The sequence below is a fragment of the Onychostruthus taczanowskii genome, unplaced genomic scaffold, assembly GCF_017590055.1.
Source record: "Onychostruthus taczanowskii isolate IOZ18803 unplaced genomic scaffold, ASM1759005v1 scaffold3, whole genome shotgun sequence".
In the NCBI taxonomy this organism is placed as follows: Eukaryota; Metazoa; Chordata; class Aves; order Passeriformes; family Passeridae; genus Onychostruthus; species Onychostruthus taczanowskii.
Window position 1 is genome coordinate 16,004,464 of NW_024500349.1, and position 15,039 is coordinate 16,019,502.

The window sequence follows — 15,039 nt, forward strand, 5'->3', positions numbered from 1 at the left end:
TTATAAGTTCAGTATTACACCATTCAAGTACTGCATTGCTGCGTTCTGTAAGTTAGGAGCAAAGATGCTGTGAGAAAGAGTTGATGTGTGCTATCCCATCTCTTCCACACAAGGCTGTTGCTTTTGAGTTTTAAATAAAGCCAAACTTTCCATGCTGGCAGAAGTGTTCAAACAGGGAAGGGAAGTAAGGACACAATGTGCAAAACAAGGATTAACAAAACAAATTCCTGTTCCACCGAAGTGAAGATTAGTTGGATTTTAAAATACAGTTTCTCTGTTATTCTCAGTGAAGAGTATCTCATCTTACGAAATTTGATTGAGATCTAATGCTTTTTGGAGAGAATTAATATTTTATGGAAAAGGATGACAGATTTGGTGGAGTTTGCCCCAGGAAATTTTATTGCCCATCTTGAATTTTAGTTCTGATTTGTAACTTTTCCTATTTTGTCTTCCTTGGACATTGTCTGCACACTTTGTTCTAAAACATTCAGGCATCCTGAAGTGGATGACTAATGGAAGTCCACTGAGATTAGTGTTTTCCTGTAACCCAAGCTTTGAGAATTTGAAATATTTCAAAATTAATGCAGTACATTGTTTTTAGTGTGTGTCATGAAGGATTGCAACACCTTTACATTTCAGGATAGCTCATTACAGGCCCAAAGGGAGTAGTTGTCTGATGCTTGCAACTGATTCTTGTCCAACAACAGGATTCTCCTTCCCTACACTTCATATAAACAGTGACTTCCCACTGGTTCACAGGCAGCAAGTGCCAGAAGTCTTAAATGTAAACAAGCTTTGCACAAATTCACTTGATTTACAGCAATTCCCTATCTGCTGGTAGGACCTATGCTTCTGATGTGTGTATGGATATAAAAGGTCCTTCTTCTCATAACCATGGGAACAGGCAATTTCTTGAAAGAAGAAATGGAGAATTTGAGTACATTTTCCTGACAGGTCTGCAGTGGCAGGACAGCCAGACCTCACGTTGCTTTGGCATACTCAGGGCTGGACAGATGGAAATCATCACTGGTCCAGCATCCACAGAGTTTCATATGTCTTTAGAGGAAGCCTTCTTAGTGAAATGGTCTCCACATTGATCAGAATACTGATTAAAACTGTCTGAAGTGCAGTTCAGTAACTGTGGTTGCTGAGGATGATAAAGAGGAATGCTGAGCCCTGGCTTTGTCCATTTTATTCCCAGTTGGGCTGTGCTCTTTGTTGGCAGTTTGTAATGGAGTCTGAATGCCAGGTGATCCTGGTAACGTGGCACTGCTTGCAGAGCTTGTCCTTTGGCAAACTGCTCACCTCCTCTGGTGAGCAAACACTGCAGTGGTGTGTGGGGTGGTGGTGGATAGAAACCAGCACCAGAACAAAAACTTATTGTTCCCTGCCTTGTTAAAATAGAGTGTAAAGAACATTTCTTTAAACAGTAGACCTTCTTGCTTTCTCTCTTAAGGAGGATAGTGGTGCAATACTTTTTTATTGTATTACATTGCATTTTTGATGCACTGTTCTATTTTAGTGTGTGTTTATGTGTTCGTTTTTACTATATATGTATTTACATATTCTTACATATTCTTACCTTTCCCCTCCCAATTTTTTCATAAACACTTTTTTTCAAGTGAACTTAGTGCTTGTGATAGGTGCCAGGTGTGTCACAGCTGTACTGGAGACTGAACTGCTCTTTTTCCACACAACAAGAACACAAGCCAAAATGCAGCCCTTCCCGTACTGCCCTGTCCCTTTCTCCCAGCCCAGACCTGGCCTGACCAGCTCTAGGTGCAGCCAGTCTGTCCTGTACATTTGTTTTTAGTCTTCTGAGGTGTCTTCCCGCAGTGGTGTTGATTTTTGTGATACAGATGTATATATTTTTCTAAAGATGCACTTGTGTGTGTGCATATATGCACACATATGTATATATTTAGGAAGTGCAAGAACTGTAACACTCATTCAATTTAAAACACTGTGACTGTTTGATAATTTTGGGTTTGCACTATTTAAAATGCTTCAAAAATGCCAAGCTCATGCTGACCAGAGTTATTCAAATTTAACAAATGGCCTTTCTTCTCTCTTTCATTTATATGCGATATAAGTGCTTATCTTTTGTTACAGACTAATTCTTTTTTCCATCACAAAGTATTGTTTTCTCCTGTGTCTTTTGTCTTTAAAGTATTTCTGCTGGGCCATTTGGCTCCATTCCAGTGTGCAGACAACAAAATGCAATTTTCAGAATTGCTCTCCACAGATGCTCCAGTTTGCAACGGGGAGCATAAAGGCTCTGGCTGCAGCAGGAATGCTGCCTGTGCAGCAGAGGAAGTACAGGACATTAGCACACTGCTGTACTGCCTTGGTGGGGGCAGAAACACAGAGAAAGGAACAGAGAACATTCCTCTACTTTAGAAACATTTTGTCCTTCCAACTACAGTTTGTCCTAAGGCTGAATGTTTCCATATTTTAAGTTCATTGCATGGCATATTGTGGCTGCCCCTCATCCCACAACTTCTAAGGTGAAGAGGAAAATAGAGTTTCAGCCCATCACATTATCTCCTGTGACATTTATCTTTCTTCCCATGCAGGGAACAATAGCCAACTCACTGACATGTGTCCAGCTGCACAAACGAGCTGAGAAGATAGCTGTCATGCTGATGGAGAGGGGACATTTACAGGATGGAGACCACGTGGCTTTGGTTTACCCACCAGGTAAAGAATTGCTGTAGCAGCACCTTGGGACTCCTGGAAGCTCATCACGATCTTTCTGAAGGGTGCTGCAGCAGGGGTGTTACCGTGTGCACCATGTGGACTGTCGAACACAAGATGTTTGCCTTATGCACAGTCCTTTCAATTTAGTCAAATCTAGTCCAAAAGATGTAGTCAAACCTAGTCAAAAGAATCTCTCTTTTTCCATACACACGGATTTTATTTCTTTGGGTTCGGATTAAGTCTAACCTGTGTTTTTAAAACCTGTCTCTTACGAGCAGTCAAATTTAATTATGGCTTTTTTTTTTTTTAAATTTGCTGGATACAGACTATTTTATGAGCATGCAGTTCCATCTGATAAGTGTTCTTGGATTCACGTGTTCAATTCCCTCTTGGTGCATTTTATGAGGGTAAAGCAACAATAACCAGGAAGTAGTACATGGGGTTTTTTAGAGTAGAAATTTGATTGATAAGCAGCAAATGATCAAGAAATACAAACCTGTCATTACAATTTTCTCTATAGACTCTTAATCTAGATAGCTGGCTTGGCTTTGATTTTCATCCTTTGGCCTCAGGGCTTTTAAGTTTTTGTTAACTAATAACACATTTGACATTAGCTTGAAATTATTTCTGATCTAGTGCTTCTCTTTTATCTTTAACATTTCTTATGTGTTAGTGAAATAAACAGTCTGATTTAAGGTCTGTAATGTGATATTTGGTTTGTAAGGACTGCAAGACACTGGTTATTGTCTTTGTAGTTATAGGAGCAGTTTCACAGTCATTAATAGGGGAAAACCTTTTCCACAAAAGAAGACTAATACTTTAAACTTAAATGTTTGTTTTCTGTATTTCACATCCCATGAATGAAGGATTTTATTGAAGAAACAATAACCTAGCAGTACTGCACATCCTTTTCCACTGAAAGAATAAACCAACCCCACTGTCATCTTATCACAGCCTGTGTACAGCACCAGGGAGGTGACAGACAGCAGTGTTCAAGGCATCTTTGAACTGTTGTCTGTTCAGCCTCCTTAGGTAGCCTGAAGGGTGCTGCTGTCCATTGTCCGTCACCTCCTGTCAATATTTATATGGCACAACACTGAATTTTATGTCAGAAGCAGGATTTCAAAATCATTACTCCCTTACTTACTGTAAAACTTCAGGTAGATTAGTCAAGACTGCCTATGTGAGGTTAAAAATGGCAAGAGAAAGACAGTATTTTATGGAACCTCCAGATGTTCTTTCTGCAGCTGATAGGACCAAGCATCATCCTCCCTTGTCTTTTTGCTGGAACATCCCTCTTCTTATACACTCTATAAACGTACTTTTAGGAAGATAATTAATCTGTAGAAATCAGTATTTTTAACAGGTTACTGAACAACAAACTGTAGTTGTTCTAAATGTTGCTGTCTGGCTGCAGTTTTGTGTGTCGCCTGTGGTTTTTCTCGCTCAGAATGGTGTGGTAGAGAAGAACCACTGAAGCTGAACAAATACTGACAAGGGGCTGAAAAAGAACTCTGTTAAAGGGCTCAGTCACTCATTTAACGTTCTGGGTCCAGTTCCAAGTAATATTTATGCTGACACAGGAGTCTGTGGTGAAGCTGTTTGATTTTCAGGGGAGGCTTTGTGCTTTGTTCTCCGTGCAGGGATAGACCTGATCGCCGCGTTCTACGGGTGCCTGTACGCGGGCTGCGTGCCAATAACGGTGCGGCCGCCGCACCCCCAGAACATCGCCACCACGCTGCCCACCGTGAAGATGATCGTGGAGGTGAGCACAAATGGGTGAAATGGCTGTGTCTGATGAAAGATTTGTGTCTTTAGGAGCAGTAATCTGAGTGAGGGGTCGTTGGTTTGAAGAGTTGTGTTCCTTCCCAGGACTCCGGACTTCAGTGGGTTGCGAAGTCAACCCTGCTTGGGCAACACGCAACCTGCTCACTTGAGCTGTCACATTTTGTCCCAGTTGCATGACTCCTTAAAGTGCTTCTTTATGTTTATCTATATGCCAGCTGTGGTAAGATGCCACACAGACTCTTGAGAAAAAACCTCAGTGGGAAGTTTATCCTCACCCAATGGCATGCTCACCTCTGAATATCCAATTGCTCTGCATCTCTGCATTTAAAACAAGTTCACTGTTTTGTTGTGAAAATGGTCAGTCTTTTGTTTCATCCAGGGAAGTGTTGCTCAGACTTTTTCATTCAGTGCTTTCTTTTGGTATTTTGGCTTTATCTAACAATGTTTAACCTTTGTTGCACATAAATAACTGCAATGTGCTTGTTACTGAGAGAAATAAAAATAGTTGAAGTTAGATAGCCCTTTACATTGGGCAGTTTCTAATTACTGATGGGGATTCTGAAGAAACCAGTTTAAACAAATGTGTTTTTACCATTGATAAATAATTTTGATATTTTCAATGAACAAATAGTAGAGATAGTTGTAATTTTTGGCTTTCCTTATGGCATCAGATGCCACAAAGTATCAGAAGAGGTATGAAAAATTGTTCTATTTTCAGGATTCTTTTTATTGAATATTTTGGCACTCGGTGTTTTTAAACATCAATTGCTAACATACAAAAGTGATGTAAATATGTTTTTTCTTTTTCTTTTGATGTTTAATAGCTAAACTAGATGTTTGATTTTATGATAAAAACTGACAGATCTTAGCTGACTTGTATTCATTGTCCCTTCAATAGACTAACTTTAGATAAAATGTTGACATTTATTGGCCATATTAATGCCAATTTGACTTATAAGCCTCTCAGCTCTGTTTTACACAAGAATTTCTCTCAATTTTGAGATTAATGGTCTTGTAGAAATTAAAATATTGCAGCTGTCCTTTCATTGCCAATGCAGTCACACAAATTTCCTGATGTGATGGGGCCTGCTATAACATGTTGTGTGTCTGCACAGCACCTTTGGAAGTCAGTAAGAATGACTTCTGAGTAAAAATTGGCCCGCATAATTGTGTTTTTTTGATGAGCTGGTTGTTGTAAAATATAACTGAATTGATCCCCATCTTGAACAATTCCTAACCTGTAGCTAAGCTGTGTTCTTTCTCCTTCCCACTATCCCTCTGTGTTTACCTCTGATGTGGAATTCTCCAGGCATGGATATTCTGTATTTCAATGAACCCTCTGATTGTGCAGATTATGTAATTACTGAGGGGGCTGGGAACCACCAACTCTTGAAATTCCTTTTGTTTATGGTTTAGTGTCCCAAATCAAGATTTTCATGGATTTAAGATTAGTGATGTAAGAATGAATTTGCCTTGCCATGACAATGAAAATGGATTAAGGGGTGCTGCAGTGGCTTTGTTTGGATTCACTTTTAGCTTGAAGTATTTAAACAGACTATACAGGGCAGTCATTGGATTAGAGTGTCAAGAGATAAGAGTTTGATTCAGTCATGTTTGCTCCAAATTTCAAAATGTCCAAATTTCTGGTGTTGTAAAAATTTACTTCCAGGAGATCACTGTCAGGAGAAGATGTTCTGTTCTTCTCAGTGGTAAAATTAATGTACATATGATTACTGATTTTATTCGTTTAAACACAGGAAATTTAGTGTGCCATGAAATGTTTCATTTTCCTTAAAGAAAAAAAATACTCTTAGCAACACATATTTTCAAAGTTTGGGAAAAAGGAAAAAAATGTTGCCTTTTCTGTTTTTCCTGTGTTTTATCTTCAGTGATTTCAGTGCTTTTATGCATGTTTGCCTGAATTCCTTAAGAATATTCATTTTTATTAATAAGAATAAGAATAGTCTCATTAAGAAAGAAATATTCATGTAATTGCTACCTATGAACTTTTAAGAATAGCAAATCTAAAAGGAGAATTCAGCATCTATAATTTAAAGTTCGGTGCAGATGGAATTTGCTGTAAGCTCACCATTTCATTTCTTAGTGCCATTTCCACAATTTCTGTTCTAGAGCTACTTTTGCCAATATCAGAAGAGCTCCTAGTGGTTTATCTCTAGCACAGGAATTGGAAATACATGGCTAACATAAAATTGACTTAAGATAGTAAAATTACTAATATAAAATGTCAGACTAGGTTTTGGTCTATCTGAAAATATTGTTTATGAACCAGGATACATTATTGTCACATAGGAAATCTTTTGGACACAGCCTTCTTTACTGGCACTTCAGGGTGAGAGCTGATACAATGTATTGGAAAGGTCACTGAAATTCTCACTGTTAAGGTGCCTTTAATTTCATTACAATGCTCTTCTCAAAGTGCAGTTTTTATGTGAGTTTTACAACTCACATGACTTTGTCTTCTTTGTGAGCTGCATTTTTGGAGCATCTTCCCACCTGCCAGTCAGAAAACATAAAGTTGATGTTCCTGTATCCTGTTCTGGCAGAAAATAAGTCACAGTCTTGCCCATTTTTCATGGGGGAGTTAATTAGTATCCCATTGTGGTTTTATTTCTTTATTGAATTTCTAGGTGAGCCGCTCTGCCTGCTTAATGACCACGCAATTAATTTGTAAATTGTTACGGTCGCGGGAGGCGGCGGCGGCAGTGGATATCAGGACATGGCCTCCAGTCCTGGACACAGGTGAGTGCTGGGGCCAGGGGAGCTCTGTCCCTTTTGTCACTGGGCTTGTCAGTGACATACACACGTTTTCTGTCTCTGTCTCCACCAGACGATTTGCCAAAGAAGCGGCCTGCACAGATCTACAAACCTTCTAACCCTGAAACTCTTGCTTACCTTGACTTCAGTGTCTCCACCACTGGCATGCTGGCAGGGGTAAAGGTAGGGACTCCTGGTTAAAGCTGCCCTTCTTTCCATCCTGCCTGGCTGGCAGGTGGTTGCTCCTAATTTGTGATTCCTCGTTATTTTTGGAAGCAGGAATCGAAGTACTTCCTCCCATGCAGACATTGTTTGAATCCATTGACATTAAATTGGTTCTTCTCTACTTGGTACAGGACTGTGTGTGGTGGGTTTAGCCCATCTCCTCCTCAAGCTAAAAATTTCATTCCGTTACTCCTGTGCATAGACCACTAGTTTGTCTGCTTGAAGCATTTTTCAACTTAGGCATCTGTTATTTCCATTTTATGAAGGAAATGAGACTGTCATCCTTTTCCTGCTTGTTCCAGTGCCCATTCATCACTCCCTTCTTCTGCAACTCAGCTACTGGCCATTGGTTTTCAATATTCTCTTCTTCTTGCAATTAAGGGACCTGATGATTTCTTTGATATATTCGCCCCGTATAATACTACAGTAAGCTGCAAAAATTCATTGATAGATTTGTTTGCTAAGATGAGGCATTTTGAGCTCTTGAAATAATGTAATTTTCTCCAAACCTCTAGCCACAATTCATCAAATCTGTTTTGCCTAACTTATGTATCCCTGGTTTCACCACAACACACAAAAATCACTTTGTTATTCTTACCTGTTTCTTCCTTACTCCTATTTGGTGCATATCCAAGGATTATGATTACTTTAGCAATCTCTGCTGATGTATCACACTTGGAGCCTATGCTGAATTCCTCACACTCCTTAGTATCACCCATCTATTTGCAGAAATTGTCAGCATGATTTGTAAATAAAGAAAACATCCTTTTCCCAGTTTTTGGATGAAGAGATGGAAGCAGAGAGCTGTTGAAGTGACCAGCCTGAGGCTGACTGATGGTTAGATGGTTGACCTGGCTGATGATCACATATTGGACACTCCTGCAGCATTTATTCCATGTAACTTTGAATAGCTACAATGCCTAGAAATGTGGAGTAGTCATTGGGCTCCTCAGCAGCCAACAGAGAGAAGCAGGGACTTTTAGGGTGTAATTTATCTGACTGATCTAAAACATCTATTTTTTAAAGGCATGAATGTCACATAAGTCTTCATTTCCTCTAGAGAAAGCCTCAAATGCAGTCATCTTTATTAAATCAGGTCTGAATTACACTTTATCAGACTTGCAGAAATGACTTCTAACTATGCAAAGTGAATATTTGGGAAACTTCAAAGATAGTCAAAGGCAAGACAAGTCGATGAGCCTTTCTTGTTGTGGCTAGAGGGAAATACAGATAAATCTATCAAGGAATTCTTGATTAGCTTCTAATATCTGGGTCACAGAGCCTGAAGGTCACTGATTCAGCAGGTTTATGTAAACAGTTACCATCTACTACATCATCACTAGTGTTTAATTAATTATAAAATGATCAAAAGAGGCCACAAGGCTTATATTCATGATGTAGTGGTACTAAATTAAAAGAAATGGCTAAATAACTCCCATGGCTCCTGAAAAGTTGATAAATGTTTTGTAATCACTTTGAAAGTAGTAGATTCCACTTGCATTTACTCTCAACATTTTCAATTGCTTACATGCAGCATGGTGTAAAAATTCACAGAACAACAGCAGTTTTATACCAACAGAGTTCAGTTTACTCCCATGTGAAAAAGTGGTCTTGATTCAGCTGGAATAGAATTAATTTGCAGACTGCAGATGATCACCACACAGACACCCATTCAGAGCTGGTCCTTGTGCATCACTTGGACCACATCCAGCCTCAGTTATGGCTGTCACTGGAATGGAGGAATAGTCACTTCTGGAGATTTATTCCCCTGTTTACTTTAAGATCAAATAAATTTTACCTTCCAAGTGCCTGTTTTCCTCCACTGACTCTCAGTGAGCTGTATATAAAGCAACCAGCTCCCTATGTGGCAGAGATCAAAGGTTTGGTAAGTTAACTCCTATTCAGACTGTATTTCTAACACTGGTGTCTTTCTTGTTACCAACAGGGAAGACAAATATTAAAAGATATTTTCCTGTTTCCATTGTCATGAGAACTTTTAAGTCAGGGTGGGTGAGTGTGGAAAGCATCCTAAAACTAGGGGAAAAATCAGAATAATTTCCTTTGGATCAGGTTTTTCATTTCTGCTTTCTGCTTGTATTATCTTTGAAAGCTTCCTTACCAAGATTTTAAGAGCCTGTTTCTCAACTAGGAGCTGGATAACATGAAGATATTTTACAGATATTTATTTACAGAAACTTTACTAATTTTATTGGGGATTTTTATTGCTGAATTATTAGCTCCTTAGTACTGCTTTGCTGAAAAAAAGCCTTTTCAATTAAAAAGTGCTTTGGCATTTTTCATTTATTTTGTGAAGAAATACATACTTTAAAATATGTTATTGATGATCAACAAAGTGTTCCATTCAGTCATTCATTCCTTTATTCTTCCAGAAAATGTAGCAAGTTATCATTAGCTTTGCATACAGCTTGGAGCACATCTTTAAACCACTCACAGCTTTCTTCTTAAATCACTTCAAACTTACCATTCATTCTGTCTCCTCTCCCCTTTCACAATTATGTGGATGCCCTCTTGAAGGAAAATTATGTTTTCTAAGATACAAATTACCTGTGTGCATAAAGTCAATTACATTGAGCATAAAGTCAATATTTATTTGGTGTTTTTATCCTGTGATTGATGTGAGCACTTGGTGCAGTCTGGGAGTGAGCCTCCCAATGACACAGTTGATCATTTTAATTGCTTTGCTGTTGTCTTTCAGATGTCTCATGCAGCCACTAGTGCCTTTTGTCGTTCTATTAAGCTGCAGTGTGAGCTTTATCCCTCCCGGGAAGTCGCGATCTGCTTGGACCCCTACTGTGGACTTGGGTTTGTCCTCTGGTGCCTCTGCAGGTGAGGCTTCTCCTCAGCCTTCTCTGAAGCAGGTTTCCATTGCACTGTGGCACAGCAGAACGGATGATGTGAGTGATGGAAGGATGGGAGGAGCAGAGAGTCCCTCTGGGACTGCCCCAGGCAGCTGGAATTGCTGGAAGCAGCTGGAAGCTGCTGTGTGGAGGATGTGGTTTGTTTGAGCAGGGCATGGCCCCGGGTGCTCAGAGCACCAGCACGGCTGCTCGCTGACCTCCTGCGCTGTACTGCTGTCTGCAGAGCCTGCCTTGTGTCATTTGATGAAAGCAGTGCTTTACCAATATTACCATAAGGAAGTGGTTTCCTTGTGCCCTCTTTTTCATTCTCTAATCTGAAAGCAGGAGTAGATATCAGGGGACTCTCTCATTTGTGGGGTTTTTGGGATGAGATTTCTGCAGAGACACAGAAGTGTGTTTTCTTGCAGGTACTCGTATGGCAGTAGTGAAGTTATCAGAAAACAAAACATTTCTCGTGAAATGTGAATCAGCTTTTTGGGTTAATAAATTTGGAAATATAACATTTCTGTCAATCTCTATACTCCAGGGAAGTTACAGTTCAGAGCTGAAAGCAGGTCTATTGATTTATTTTTTTTTTTAAGTTAGCTGGGTTGATGCATAGGGAAAGGAAAAGAACTGTGGGAGTGTTAATGGAGCCCATTTTGATGAAGACATCTCAGAGTCACAGTGGTGTGACATCTTTGCTCTTTGGTGTTAGCAGTACTGCTATTTTTATTTGCTAAAATTAAGATAATCCACGGTATTAAAAATACTTCGGATAAACTTTGTACCAATTTACTAAATACCTGAAGGAAATATTATTTGATAACAACTGCAACAATTTCTTTTCAGCAATTATTGTTTATTTAAAAGTAGGCTGTTGGCACAGTTTATTGCCCTTTTAAAATATTTGTTAAAGATTAACAGTATTATCTTATTCATTCTTGATCCATTTTTCTTGATTTAAGCTATACTTGCCTAATACTGTTCTGGATTTTACATAGGGATTAGAGTTGCCTCTGTTTTGAAAAACTTTTGGGTTTTCAGTGCTTTATTTACCGAACATAAAAATAAAACCATTGAGGCTGCAAAAAAAAGCCCTTCAGAAATGCTGAGATTTTAATTAAATAATTCTGTTTTAATTTTTTAAATGTTGCTTTTTTAAAATCAGTTGACTATTTCTGATAAAGACTTGATTGTTCCAGCTGATGTCAGCACTGTTAGGCCAGAGAAGGTCTGTGCAGCACCATAGGAGAGTTCAGCTGAGGAATGTATCATTGTATAGGATAGTGCTGGAACAGAGAACATCTAGGAATAACTTCTATGCAACATCATAATAGAGCCATAAAAACAGATAAATGTTGACCTGTCCAAAACCCAAATAATTTGTGATGCCCAAGACTCTCCTGAATGCAATTTTTTTTTCTTCCAGAGCCATTCCTCCAACAAATATGCATTTGCTGCCCTTAGGTTCTTCCCAATACTGATAGTACTCAGCCTTTCAGAAGGAGAAGATTGTTTATGACTGGCAAGTGAATTAAGGCAGCCAGCCTCTGGGAGAAAGCAATCAGAGTCTGTGCTCATTTGTAGCTTACAGAAGGAATAGAAAATTTTATATACCATTTTCAAAGAAGAGAAAGGAGACAAGGGATTTGAAGGAACTGAGATCAGGCCAGCAGCACTCGAGTCTTATGAACCTTCACATCAATCTCTTCTTTGCCACTGATCCCCTGTTCCTCTTAAATCAGAAAAACTTCAGGCTGCTAGAATTGCAATTGTCGTTTGGAGAAAGCTGGCATTTGATACAGCCTAATTAATTCCACTTACAAATCTAATTTCCATTTCATTACTATTTTAGAAATTAGTGTTATTGGATGTGATAGGAAAAAATACATCCTGGAGTTTATAAGGCTCTTACTCCTCATAACTTAAAATTTTGTGACTTTGCATTTTACCCTTTGAGGTTCAGCATAACTGGATTCTGCCCAACATTTCAACCCAGATTTCTAACTCAGAGACTTCTACTCTAAACTTATTATTGTCTGTCACCACTTCCACTTACTAAATTAATATTTCTAATGGCATATGGAAATGAAGTATGATCTTCAATTTTTTATAAGTGAGGGGCTTTTGAGAGTTAAATAGGAACTCTTTTGTTTTAGGAGCCCAGCAGGAAGCAAGAACAACCTCCTGTGCTGGGTGGATTTAAAAGTACATTTACATTCCTTTATTAACTAGACCAAAGGAGGCATTGACTAAGGAATTGAAAGAAAAACTAACCTTTTATCCCCGTTGTAGGTGCTTAGATGTTGTGCTGGCCTGCTCTACTGCGGTGCCTCAGAATGCCCCATTCTGTGAGGTCAAAGCTACTTAGGAAAGCTGCTGGAGCATGGAGCCAGCCCTTTGGTAAGTTTGAATATATTGCATAGTTTTGCAAAGTTTTTTTTTATTTTTTTTTAATTTATTATTTTATGGCCTAAAGGTTATAAAATAATAAAGAAAAGAAACCTTGCAAAGCAGAGCAATACATTAAAAAGAACTGTTCCCTCTAAACTGGCTGCATGCTCCAGCAGGGTTTCCTTGGAACCTTTTTCATTGAACAGCAAGTCCTGGGTGTGGCAGCAGACATCAGCCCCATGTGAGTTCACAAACCCCTGACTTCCTAATTTTAACGAGTTCTTACTCATGGTTCAATAAAAGAATACATTATCTTTGTGTTTTTCTCTTTAATAATCTCATTTATCCATTCTGAGAAGGTGATCCTAGTATTCTGACTAGCATTGCATTACATTTTAAAATGTATTACATTCTTTAAAAGGAAAAAAAAAATCCCCAAATGTAAAAAAAAAAAAAAAAAGAACTCTAAATCCCATTGTTCAGAAATGGTTCCTGAAATTAAGATGTCCCTGTCTTAATGCTTCTCACTGTGTGGCAGAATACAGCATTCTGCAGTTCATTAGTGAGCATTCATTTAACTGATAGTTGCTAAGTAATGCAATAAAATAAGAATTTTTCCCCTGCTTTAACCCAGCTAAGCCAACTCAAATTGCAGTTCTACTTTTACTGCTGGGAGACAGAACTGTCCTTATTCAAATTAAGTACATTAATTTTTTTTAATAAACTTTATATATATTCTCAGAAACTGAGCCTGTCAAGAGTAAGTCAGTGAGACTCAGACTGGACCAGAGGAACTGAATTTTCTGGTCCACAGCAGCCATGCAATAAATAGCATGACTGCTATGAAGTGGTCCAGGGAAGGCTCTCCATGGAAGGTACTTTATCCTATCCTGCTCTTGCTGCCTCTGTTCCATAGCATGAAGCCAAAATCCACAGTGGTGCTGCCAGGTGGCTTCTGCTACAGAAAGACTGCAAGGTTTCTTAGCAACCAGACAGGTGGAACTGTGCAAGTAAGCAAGGGATTGCAACACTGACAGAAGAACTGCACTTTAGGAAAGTTTATTGTGTTAGGAACCACTGATTATTGTTAGGGGTTTTTTTTTGCTAACTTGAAGATAACTGGCAGGCATGAGCATTTCACCCAATTTCCAGCCCATGTGCAGCAAATTAAAGGCAAGACTGCATAAAAAGCCTAAATGCCACATCAGAACCAGATAACTCTGACATGGGAAGTGAAGGATAGGAACATAAACATCTGTCCTGTATTCTGCAAAGTGCATAACTGGCACAGGAGGAGTGTGAAGGTGTGTTATCTGCCCACACACTGCTGTGTGCCAGTTTCCTGGAGAGTCTGTTTCCATTGGCAATTTGTGGAATAGGCAATTTGCTTTCCTTCCATATTACATCAGTACTGTTAAACCTGCCTCAAGCCTGGAAAGTTCAAGGGCAGCTGAATGCCCTGAGTCACCTTGATATGTGAGTTGTGAGATGAGTTGGCAGACTTAATCACCTCTAGAGACATGCCCTTACATGGGGTATGAGTGGGGCAGGAGAGATGGTGATAAGGAACCAGAATGATGCTCAAGGCTGAGCAATGGCCTTTTTCTGTCTCTGGTACTGATGGGTTATCTGCTTACCATGTGCAGTCATGCTCTTAGAGCATGCTGTCATCTTTGGACTCTGCAGGTGGTGTGAAGTCCTTTAGTTTTTGTTCAAAAGTCCCTGTTTTTTGTACATGCTGGATCTCCAGAACTGAAGATTTAATTTTGGCCCAAGTCCTTTGAAGCCTAAGAGAGATATATTCCCAAGCACTGTCCTCTATAGCCTGTACTGTCCTTCCTACAAGCTCTGATCCAGGTGATTGTGAAGACTTTTGTTCTACCAAACATCAGTTCCCATACCTGCCCCTCATCATCAAGTGCCAAATCATCTGTAGGAATGCAGAAACCAAACGCAAACAGAGGGTTCAGCAGTACCCACATGCCTCCTCCACTCAAGTGGGGAAGCAGCTCATGTCACCCCACAAGGACACAGGAGTAAGGGCAGTGATGGGTCAGTAACTGCCAGAATGCAATTGCAACTTGCACTTGCCATTGTCAGCATTTATTGACCTGCTGAAATGTTTGGAACTATAATAAAACCTCAGCTTTTACTGCTGATCTGCCTCAGCACAATGTGGACTAAAGCTCCAACTCGGTGGAATAGTTGAGTGCCAAGAGGTCCTTCCAGGAATCTCCGTGTGCTGCCGGAACAGCGCAGCCAGTGCTGTGATCAGATGGTTCTGTCATACCAAAAT

The 15,039-nt window shown here is 39.4% G+C and overlaps 1 protein-coding gene across 5 annotated transcripts in view; it reads left to right on the top strand.

The window, feature by feature from the left end:
* DIP2C (disco interacting protein 2 homolog C) overlaps positions 1–15,039 on the top strand; it is a 310,628-nt gene that overhangs the window by 253,803 nt on the left and 41,786 nt on the right. For all 5 annotated transcript variants that reach the window (XM_041408487.1, XM_041408489.1, XM_041408488.1 and 2 more), the window contains 5 exons: positions 2,577–2,700; positions 4,344–4,465; positions 7,137–7,248; positions 7,337–7,446; positions 10,205–10,335. In XM_041408487.1, coding sequence (XP_041264421.1) covers positions 2,577–2,700; positions 4,344–4,465; positions 7,137–7,248; positions 7,337–7,446; positions 10,205–10,335 — 599 coding nt within the window. The remainder of the gene's footprint in view (positions 1–2,576; positions 2,701–4,343; positions 4,466–7,136; positions 7,249–7,336; positions 7,447–10,204; positions 10,336–15,039) is intronic.